The sequence below is a fragment of the Thamnophis elegans genome, chromosome 2 (genome assembly GCF_009769535.1).
Source record: "Thamnophis elegans isolate rThaEle1 chromosome 2, rThaEle1.pri, whole genome shotgun sequence".
NCBI classification, from domain to species: domain Eukaryota; kingdom Metazoa; phylum Chordata; class Lepidosauria; order Squamata; family Colubridae; genus Thamnophis; species Thamnophis elegans.
The window spans coordinates 161,775,972-161,787,327 of record NC_045542.1 but is presented as its reverse complement, the minus strand read 5'-3'; the positions used below and the strand labels follow the sequence as shown (position 1 = coordinate 161,787,327).

At 45.8% G+C, this 11,356-nt stretch overlaps 2 protein-coding genes across 2 annotated transcripts; both read left to right on the top strand.

Annotated features, from left to right (window-relative positions):
• The first annotated feature begins 2,513 nt into the window (after positions 1-2,513).
• On the top strand, positions 2,514-5,195 carry LOC116502779 (zinc finger protein 501-like). The gene has a single exon (XM_032208709.1). It carries the CDS (start codon positions 2,600-2,602, stop codon positions 4,010-4,012), a length of 1,413 nt encoding a protein of 470 aa, XP_032064600.1. The 5' UTR covers positions 2,514-2,599; the 3' UTR covers positions 4,013-5,195.
• Positions 5,196-7,879: 2,684 nt separating this feature from the next.
• Positions 7,880-10,054, top strand: LOC116502503 (gastrula zinc finger protein XlCGF17.1-like). Its single transcript, XM_032208382.1, has 2 exons — positions 7,880-7,994; positions 8,811-10,054. Exon 2 carries the CDS (start codon positions 8,891-8,893, stop codon positions 10,052-10,054), a length of 1,164 nt encoding a protein of 387 aa, XP_032064273.1. The 5' UTR covers positions 7,880-7,994; positions 8,811-8,890.
• Positions 10,055-11,356: the final 1,302 nt, after the last annotated feature.

Genomic DNA, 11,356 nt, shown 5'->3' with positions numbered 1-11,356 from the left:
CCATTTGAAAGTACAAGAGAGCCCCCCCACACACAAAAGGTCCTTTATGACGGAGGTTCATAATGGGCAGATGACCATAAGTTGAGGATCACCTGTAAGGTATTGATTTTTATTTATTACCTAATTTGGAAACCACCAATATCACCCAGCAGAGTGAATGATTTGCCTTCTTGGGAATGGATGGGGAGAAAGAACTATTTGAAAGATTGTGCATGTATGTGTGTCTGTCTGTGTGTGTGAGAGTGAGTGAGTAATTATTCTACAAAGCCCCAGAGGGCGGAAGAAGAAACAATGGATGGAAAGTAATCAAGGAGAGAAGCAACGTGGAGTTAAAGAGACGCTTCCTAAGAGAACAATTCACCAGTGGAAGAGCTTTGCCTTCAGAGGTTTTGGGTGCTTCATCACTGGAGGCTTTTAAGAAGAGGCTGGACGGTCCCTTGTGAGGAATGGGATAGGATCTCCTGCTTGAGGAGGGGGCTGGACTACAAGACCTCCAGGGTCCCTTCTGTTCGGATTCCTGAGAGCAAGGGGCGTGGTTACTTGCAGAAGGCGGAGCCCGAAGGGAGAGCAGAAGCCCCGCCCGGCCCTTCCCGTCTCCGTCTGCGCCTGCGCGTTCATCCCCGGTCTTTCCTCCGCTGCTCAGCATGGCCGCTGAGTCCTCCGTAGAGGGTCGCTCGGCCTCGCCTTGAACAGTTGGGGCTCCTTCCGCTGCGGTCCCTTCCTGCCAGGAGGGCTTTTCCTCGCCAGGAGAAAGGTAGCTGGAGTGGCCCCTCTTCCCCGGAGGATCCCTGAGCCTGCGAGGATCCCGGGATGGGAGGGCTGGGACTGGGCGTCTCTGGGAAGAGAGGGAAGGCTCCCTACAGACGGAGCTTTTCCCCTAAGGATTATGGGGGGGATGGAAGGGAAACCCCCAGAGAGGCTCCTCGCCTCCCCCGTTCAGTTTGGGGGGTTCTTTAAGGGGGGGGGAGTTAAGTTGCTTTGAACTGAGCTCAGGATCTCCCAACCCGGAAAAGGTCTTTTTTTCTTTCTTCTTAATCTAAAGAGAGAGAGAAAGCGGATCTTCTTTGCTTTCGCTTCCTTTTGTTTGGCGAAACGGAAGAAAACCTTTAAAACTCCCAACTATTATTATTGTTTGGTTTTGTGCTGAAGGTTGTGGAGGTTCACAAATGACACCCTTGAAAGCCCTTTGGACTGGAGGCTGGTCTTGTTAGGAAGCTGCAGAATAGAATTAAAACTAGAATTCAGAAATAGGAATTGAATTCTTTATTGGCCAAGTGTGAATGGACACACAAGGGATTTGTCTTGGGTGGAGATGCTCTCAGTGTACATAAAAGGACAAGATACGTTCATCAAGAATCATCAGATGCAACACTTAGTGAGAGTCCTAGGGTACAAATAAGCAATCAGGAAACAATATCAATGTAAGGATGAAAGCCACTAATTTACAGTCTTGCGGTCTTAAGTGGGAGGAGATGGGTGATAGGAACGATGAGAAGACTAATAGTAATAGTAATGTAGCATTTGTGGAAAAACTGTTCTTGTGTCTAATTGTCTTGGTGTGCAATTTCTGTCCAGGATGTGAGGGGTCTGTAGATATTTTCACAGCCCTCTTTTTGACTCCTGCAGTTTACGGGTCCTCCATGGAAGGCAGGTTGGCAGCCATTGGTTTTTCTGCAGTTCTGATTCTCCTCTGAAGTCTGTGTCTCTCTTGTTGGGCTGCAGAGCCAAACCAGACAGTTATGGAGATGCACATGAGAGACTCAATGATTCCTCTGAAGAACAGAATCAGCAGCTCTTTGGGCAGTTTAAGCTTCCTGAGTTGGCGCAGAAAGAACATTCTTTCTTCTGCTTTTTTGATGACGTTTTTGATGTTAGGTGTCCATTTGAGGAGCAAACAGAGAAGGCGGAAAGGAGCAGGAAAGGGGAATGTGAGGAGGGGAAAGGAAGGGGGAGGAAAAGCCAATTGAGCTGTGAATGAGAGAAGGGAGGAAAGAGGGAGAAAAGGAAGAGGAGATTCAGGAACAGGACAGACTCAGAGACCTCCAGCATTTCATGGCCCTGAAGGAGAAAAAAATTCAACTTTGCCCATATCATTCAGGTAGTCCTCGACTTACGACCACAGTGGAGCCCCAAATGTCTGTTGCTAAGTGAAGCATTTTTAAAGTGAGTTTTGCCCCCATATGTGACCTTCCTTGCCACAATTGTTAACTGAATTAGTGCAGTTAAGTTAGTCCCACGGTTGTTAAGTGAATCTGTTTTTTCCCATTGGCTTTGCTTGTCAGAAGGTCACAAAACGGGGATCACGCAACCCCAGGACACTGCAACAGTCATAAATACGAGTTAGTGGCCAAGCATCAGAATTTAATTAATGGGACCATTGGGGGATGCGTTGGGAAGAGGGTCGGGCTGGAAGACCTTCATGATCCCGTCCAAGGGAGATAGCTTTTGTGATTCTCTACATTTCGCAAAAGGAAATTTATTTCTCCTCTTTTCCCCCCTCATCTCACAGAGAGTAAAAGATCGTGACCAAAGATTCACCTGCAAGGCATCTATCAACAGACAGTAGAAAATCAGCACAAGGCAGCAGCCAAGAGGAAGGATGGACCGTGGGAAACTCCTGGATCCCCCATCAGACACAAGAAGCACTCCAAAAAAACACAAAAAACCTCATGAATGCTTAGAGTGTGGGAAATCCTGTGCTCGCAGGTCCCTCCTTTTGACCCACAGGAAGGTCCATGTGGGAAGTGGATCCAGTGAAGGTTTGGAGGGCGAGAAATCCTTCTCTGGGAAAAACTCCAAAGATCTCAGGAGCCCCCCAACACTAAAACCCTATAAATGTGTGGAATGTGGCTTATGCCTTCGTAAAAAGTCACACCTTCTTAGTCATCAGAAAATCCACACTGGAGAGAAACCTTATCAATGTCTGGAATGTGGGAATTGTTTCTGTAGAAAAGCCCATCTCAGAATCCACGAGAGAATCCACACAGGGCAGAAACCTTACAAGTGTTGGGAGTGTGGGAAGAGCTTTTCTCAGAAAGCTCATCTTTGGAACCATGAGAAGATTCATGCAGGAATCAAACCTTACAAATGCTTTGAGTGTGGAAAATGTTTCACCCAGAGTTCAGTTCTTCGGAGTCATGTGAAAACACACACACGGGATAAAAACGAAAAGTGCCTCGAATGCGGGAAATGTTTTACCTTGAAATCAACTCTGGTGCAACATCAGAGAATTCACACTGGAGAGAGACCCTATGAATGCCCAGAATGTGAGAAACGATTTGTAAATTCTTCTCATCTTCAGAGACACCAGAAGGGACACAAAAAGGAAAAACCCTATGAATGTAGGGACTGTGGGAAAAGTTTTGTTATACGAAGAGACCTTCAGATTCATCAGAGAATCCACACAGGGGAGAAGCCGTACAAGTGTGAGGAGTGTGGGAAATGCTTCTCCCAAAAAAACAACCTTGGAAGGCATCAGAGGGTCCACACAGGAGAGAAGCCCTACAGATGCATAGAATGTGGAAAATCTTTTGCTCATAGTGGAGCCCTTTGCAGCCACCATAAAACCCACACAGGGGAGAAACCACATCAATGCAACGAATGTGGAAGTTTTTATCGTACTTCATCAGCCCTTAGAAGTCATGTGAAAACTCACACAGGAGAAAAAAACTACAAATGTTTGGACTGTGGGAAAGCATTTTCTAATTCATCTTCCCTTAGAATACACAGCCGAATCCATACAGGAGAAAAGCCCCATAAATGCTCAGAGTGTAATAAATGTTTTTCTCAGAAACATTCTCTTGAGACGCATCAGAGAATCCACACTGGAGAAAAACCATATAAATGTCTGAAATGTGAAAAACCTTTTGCTGGATCTTCAGCACTGCGCAAGCACTCCAGAAGTCACAGAGGAGAGTGGCCTTACAAGTGTGCAGAGTGTGAGAAACCATTTCATTGCAAATCACAGTTAAAATTGCACCAGAAAGTCCATAACAGAGATGAACCTGTTTAGTTGTTAACAATGTGGATTTTTTTTTTAACGTCACATGTTATAATTTACCAGGAACTGAGTTATATGTGTGTTGGCAGAGAACTGGAAGTCTTTTATTTTTTACCATAAATGGGAATGGATTTCTAATCATAAGTTGCTACAATCATCATCTGTACCCAGATACCCTTGTTATTTTTTACTAGCCCTTGTTAATGAATAGGGAGAACTGAAGATTTAGAGAGGAGAAAAATGGGTTGAGGGTGGAATGAAGATGCATCTTATTATTCCATTTATTGATAAAGGGTTGATGTTGAATATGCTGCCAGAGGATGAAGAGGAAACATTTATTTTTCCTATCATCTTTTTGGGAGGGATTTTTTCTTTTTTCACATTGTTTTTTCATACGTTCACGCACATACATGCAAACTATTCACAACCATACTAGTACACAGTTGTATTGAAGGTCTTTGTTTGATCGGTATATATAATTCATTAATAAAATTATTATTCAAAATAACGAAAAGTGTTTTTTAGAGCATGGACTGCATGGTCAAAAGACTCGAGAAGGCAGTCAGATGGTGCCATGCTCTGCAGAAAAAGTCTTGCTGCTTTCTAGCTTTATGTGTGTTTCCCTTTAAAACAGTCGCCATCTTGGTTCTTTTGGCTCCCTCCTCCCTCGCTGGATACTTCCGACTTTGGGATTGAATGAAAAGGAGCAGATTTTCCATTAACTTTAGGAAAAATCTCTTGGCGATTCGGATGGAGCCCCTGCTCTTAAGGGCAGATGATGGGTGGCTGCCTAAATGTGCCTGACACGCTCGGGATTAATGGGACCCCATCTCACTTAGGACATTCAGGCCCCCTTGGCTTTTGCCCATTTTGTTATGCTGCAGCCTGATTGTGCAGTTGTTGAATTTCATTTTTTTTCTCATTAAATCTACACTCGGTGCCCCCTAATGAGAAATGAGAACAAAATTTAAGAAATGTTGTCAAGGGAATTTAAAAAAAAAACCTGAAATGAGACATTGGCATAAGTATTCAGACCCTTCACTCAGTTACTTTGTTGAAGCACCTTTGGCAGCAGTTACAGCCTCCAGTCTTTTTGTATATAACGTGACAAGATTTGCACATCTGGATCAGGGGATTTTCTGCCCTTCTATCTTGCAAATCCTCTCCAGCTCAGTCAGGTTGGATGGTGACCGTCCATGGAGAGCCATTTTCAGGTCCCTCCAGAGATGGGAAGGAAGGCGGGTGGGATATGTTCACTGCTATGACTTATTGTTAAAAATAATAAAGCCGGATATAAGTGAGGAAAAAAACCAAATCATTTCTATTCTCTTCTTTCCTGTCTTGGGGTCTCTGGGGATTAGGAAACAAAGGAATGTGAGAAGACCCCTCCATGCTCAGAGACCCCCACCCAATTTTCATTCTCAGATGGAGGGTCATCATGTGACTTCTGCCCCAGTGGCTGTTCCAGATCAGTGTAAATCCTGATGATACCTGAGTGAAAAATTCCTGGGAGTAAAAATAAATAAATATTTATTATCCTGTTAGGAAGGAACACCAAAAAAGTAAAAGTACCCCCCCAAAAGTAGAGATCCCCGCTGGTTTCTGGCTCTTTAAACGGAGTTCCTAAAGAGAAGAACCTTAAAAGGGGCTTCTCTGTGTCTGGCCACACAAACAGAAATACAGAGATAGAGGAGAACAGGAAGACGCTGGAGGAGGCGGGGCAGCCCTGCTTCCAACGTGCTGCAAAGGGACACTCTTCCCATGGGCAGAGGAACCCTCGACATCGACGCCCATCGGAGGAACAGTAGAAGTTTCGGAGCAGGGGGAGGGGCGGAGGGGGAGGGAGCTGGCCAAGAGGTGGGGGCTGCGGGCGAGGGCGGGGCCGGAGAAGAGAGCAGAGGCTCCTCCCTCTCCCCTCCACCTGGCTGCATCTCCGCTTCCTTCCGCGTGTCCCGCTTTGCACGAGGAAGATCGTCGCTGGATCCCTCGGGAGAGATTTCTGGGTCCCGCTCGGGGCAGGTGAGGCTGCCTCCCAGGAGATCCTCTCCCCGCCAGGAGGAAGGGAACTGCGGATTCCGCTCTTGGGTTTCCAGGGTTTTCCTGGGGAAGATCCGGCTGTGGCGTTGCCTGCAGGAAGCGGATCCCTCCCCTCCAGGGGGACAAAGGGGGCTCCGTCCTCGGGCTTGATCTGCCCCCTCCTCTCCCGGCCAAGGCTCCCCGGGGGGAGGGGTGGATCTGGGCAGCAGCTTTTGGGGAGGTCGCTTTCAGAAGGTCTCTCTGTGGTCCGTTTGAACAGGAAGCCTCTGAACCTCCGTCTCCCTCAAGTGCAGTTGCAAAAATGGAGTAAATGGGCCTTAAAAGGTGTTTTGTGATATGCAATGTGCAATTAACCCAGACTCATTGCAGTGGGGAGGCTGGGATGTGGCAGCTCCTCCTTGGTGGATCTTTTGGAAAGCACAAACTCTCCGGAGGTTTTGAGGAAGGTCTTGTGATCAGCTGAGGAAAGAAGCTGATGGCCAGGAGTTTGCCTTGCCTGATTTTGAAATGCCCAAAGTAGTGTTGGGTCCCATGAAGCCTGGAATCTCGGGGGGGGGGGGGGGGGGCTTGCAACCTCCAAAAAGAGCAGGAAAGAGGAGCCCTTTTCTGATCTCTCTCACCTTCCTTTGAGGTTTCCTACTCACAACTATGCATTGGTCCCTCTTGGGCTTCATCCTGCTGGTTTCCTCCATTATGGCCCAACAAGATCTTCTTGAACCTCGATTCTGTCTCCTGTTATTTTGTATCCTCCTCAAACAACCCTATTTTTCTCTTCCTCCTCCAGGTCGTTTATAGATTAAGCTCAGCATTATGTCGGCATCTATTTGCAGGGGAATAGTGAAGATGTGGCTGTGAACTCCACAGAGGAGAAAGGGGCATTTTGGATCAGAACCCCCAAAATTTTGGCTGGGACTCAATCTTAGAAAATTAGGAAATCTTGGCCCCGTTGCAGGAGGAGCTTCCTGCACAAAGGGCCAATCGGTTAAGGAGAAATCAAACTGTTTGGCGGTGGGGATCCTCCCTGGCCTTGACCCAGAGGGGTAACAAGTAACCCAAATGGTTTTCAAAGGTGAGTCATTGAAACTTGGTTTGGAAAATAAGCTTTTTAAAAATCTTTATGTATAGCTTTATTTGCTCTGATCGGCAATGATCCTTTTCGGGGTGCCTGTGCTGTCACCCCTGGAGAAAAATGAAACTCCGAATCGGAGCCATTTCCCCGTCCTCCTTTCCTGTGGGATCTTCTGGGATTGAGTGAGTCTCTTTTAGGGTGGCCTGACTGAGCTCCTCCTTCTAATACACAAACACACACACAGCATTTTGGTCTGACCTGGTTGTGCTCAGGGCATCGGAGAAGCAACCTGGGGTGTCCCAAGGAATCGGCCGGCCTCTCTCCCATCCGGGTAGGAAACGCAGAGGGATGGTCTCAATTCAGACAGTTCCATGTCTTCTGCTAATCCCTGGGTTGTGGAAGGAACCAGATGTGGCCCCAAGGGAAGCTCTGGATGGAGAAGCCAACAGCTGCTCCGTTCCCTTCGTGCCCAAGGCAGGTGGGGCACTTCTTACTGAAGGACCCCTGTGGGGCAGGTAGAGAGGAGGGGGCCACTAGACTGATAGCAAAGCCTATTTCCACCCACACTCCCTGCTTCACCCACCGTCCATTTTTCATTTGACATTACTGTTCCTTCATTGTTTATCCCGTTGTTTATCATTTCATGACTTGATGCTGTTGTGTTTACACTTATCTTCCTCTCTCCATTTTTACTCTCATAATTCCCCTGGAGCAGCCCCTCAATGAGATAGGGAAGATAGGCAGATTTAAACAGCACACAAACAGCACGAAGGAGAGGCGCATGGTCTTCCCAAGAGGAAGAGACTGAGCCGTGGAAGGGATCCATGCAGGGAGAGCCAATGTGTCACAAGGAAGCCAGGATGAAGGAGTCATGATGGGATGGAGCTCGTAAGTGGAATAATCAGAAAAGGGAAGAAAAAATGGGTTGCTTACACTCACCTCAACTCTCTTTCCTCCTCTTTGGCTTCCGTGATGCCTTCATCTTTTGGGTTGCCTGTAGGTAGTCCTCGACTTATGACTACCAATGGAATTGGAATCTTGCTTGGTGATTATGTGAGGTATCACGTGATGGCTTTGCTCAATTAGTATAATGATTTCTCTGGTCATTGAGTGGATGAAATCCCAGGTGAGAAGCACGGCTTTGTCTTGTGGGGGAGAGAGGCCATCGGAGTCCCAGCAGAGTCTGTATTTGACTTGAGGGGTTCCTGGAGAAGCTTAGAGATGCTTTGGGACACGTTTCTTGGAAACAACATGGAACAGGCGGTTTGGAGGATGGCAAGAAGGCTGCAGAGGCCTCTGGTCTAGGGATTAAGGGGGCATTTCTGGATGGCAGCAGTTACACTGGGCTGAAGTCCAGTCCTGGGGTCAGTGGCAGATGGCTGAAATGGCTGAAGGCCCCAGACCTCCACTTAAGGCACCATCTTGGCACTTCTGCCCCATTGCAGGGCCCAGGTGGGGCGACTGAGGCTTCTGGAGGCGGCTGCAGCTCTCCTACTTCATGCGTGGCCTGTGCTGGACTTCCAGGCTCCCCCCACTTCAGGCACCCCTCCACCTCTTCCTTGGGTCTGCCTTCCCTTAACAACCTCCCAAAAATCACTTTTAACGACTATAACAACATAAATGTTTTCCTCCTAGAGATTTTGTGACTCTGCATTTCCCAAAAGGAAATACTCTTCTCTGTTTCTTTTTTCCCTCCAACAGCAGATAAAAGATTGTGACCAAAGATTTACCTTGAAGACAACAGAGGGTAGAAAATCAGCCCAAGGCAGCAACCAAGAGGAACCATGGAGCCTTGGAAACTCTTTCACCATTCGCCAAACACAAGCAGCTCTCCACCAAAGGACAAAAAATCCCATGAATGCTTAGAGTGTGGGAAATCCTTTGCTCTCCAGTCCCTCCTTTTGACCCACAGGAAGGTCCATGTGGGAAGTGGATCCATTCAAGGTTTGGAGGGTGAGAAATCTTTCTCTGGGAAAAACTCCAAGGATCTCAGAATCCCCTCAAGACTAAACCCCTATAAATGTGAGGAATGTGACTTATGCTTTAGTCAAAAGTCAAGCCTTCTTAGACATCAGAGAATCCACACTGGACAGAAACCTTATCAATGTCTGGAATGTGGGAATTGTTTCCGTGATAAAGCCACTCTCAGAGGCCATGAGAGAATCCACACAGGGGAGAAACCTTACAAGTGTTGGGAATGTGGGAAGAGCTTTTCTCAGAACTCAGGTCTTTGGTCCCATGAGAAGACTCATGCAGGAATCAAACCATACAAATGCTTTGAGTGTGGGAAATGTTTCACCCAGAGTTCAGGTCTTCAGACTCATCAGAAAACACACAGAGGGGAGAAAAACGAAAAGTGTCTCGAATGTGGGAAATGTTTTACCTTGAAATCAGGTCTGGTGCAACATCAGAGACGTCACACTGGAGAGAGACCCTATGAATGCCCAGAATGTGAGAAACGATTTGTGTCTTCTTATGAACTTCGGAGACACCAGAAGATGCACAAAGAGGAGAAACCGTATCAATGTGGGGAGTGTGGAAAAAGTTTTATTAAGCCAGGACAGCTTCAGATTCATCAGAGAATCCACACAGGGGAGAAGCCATACAAGTGTGGGGAGTGTGGGAAATGCTTCTCCAGAAAAAACCACCTTGGAAGGCATCAGAGGGTCCACACAGGAGAGAAGCCCTACAGATGCATAGAATGTGGAAAATCTTTTGCTCATAGTGGAGCCCTTTGCAGCCACCATAAAACCCACACAGGGGAGAAACAACATCAATGCAACGAATGTGAAAGATTTTATAGTAGCTCATCAGCCCTTAGAAGTCATGTGAAAACTCACACAGGAGAAAAAAACTACAAATGTTTAGACTGTGGGAAAGTTTTTACTAAGTCATCTTCTCTTATAAGTCATAGCCGAATCCATACAGAAGAGAAGCCCCATAAATGATGAGAATGTAATAAATGCTTTTCTCAGAATGATACTCTTTTTTATCATTTTTTTATTTTTTGAATGAAAACAAATAAAATCATCCTCCATTACAAATTGTAGAAAGTGTGTCAATTGGTTACAAAGAACTTTCGTGCATCCTTTCCACAGTCATCGCCTTTGATTCATATCAAATTATCTATTTTGCATCACATATATTTATATAAATATATATTGCTATCATCGGAATGATACTCTTGAGACGCATCAGCAAATCCACGCTAGAGAAAACCATAGAAATGTCTGGAGTGTGGAAAGTGTTTTGCCTAACCTTCAGCACTGCGCATGGACACCAGAAGTCACAAAGGAGAGTGGCCTTACAAGTGTGCAGAGGATGAGAAACCATTTCATTGCAAATCAAAGTTAAAAATGCACCCGAAAGTCCATAACAGAGATAAACCTGTTTAGTTGTGAACAATGTGGAAAATATGTTTTCTTTAACGTCACATGTTATAATTCACCAGGAACTGAGTTATATGTGTGTTGGCAGAGAACTGGAAGTCTTTGATTTCTGACCATAAATGGGAATGGATTTCTGATCATAAGTTGTTAGAATCATCACCTGTACTCAGATATCCTTGTTATTTTTTACTAGCCCTTGTTAATGAATAGGGAGAACTGAAGTTTTAGAGAGGAGAAAAATGGGCTGAGAGTGGAATGAAGATGCATCTTATTATTTTATTTAGTGATAAAGGGTTGGTGTTGAATATGCTGGCTGAGGATGAAGAGGAAACATTTATTTTTCCTATCTTTTTGGGAGGGATTTTTTTTTCATTGTTTTTTCATGTGTTCACGCACATACATACAGTATATTCACAATCATACTGTTCACCATTGTATTAAAGTTCTTTATTTGATGTCCGTATATAATTCTTAATAAAATTATTATTCAAAGTAACGAAGAGTGTTTTTTACAGCACGGACTGGACGGTCAAAAGACTCAAGAAGGCAGTCAGGTGGTGCCATGCTCTGCAGTCAAAGTCTTGCTGCTTTCTAGTTTTATGTGTGTTCCCCTTTAAAACAGCCGCCATCTTGGTTCTTTTGGCTCCCTCCTCCCTCGCGGGATACTTCCGACTTTGGGATTGAATGAAAAGGAGCAGATTTTCCATTCACTTTAGGAAAAATCTCTTGGCGATTCGGATGGAGCCCCTGCTCTTAAGGGCAGATAATGGGTGGCTGCCTAAATGTGCCTGACACGCTCAGGATTAATGGGACCCCACCTCACTTAGGACGTTCAGGCCCCCTTGGCTTTTGCCCATTTTG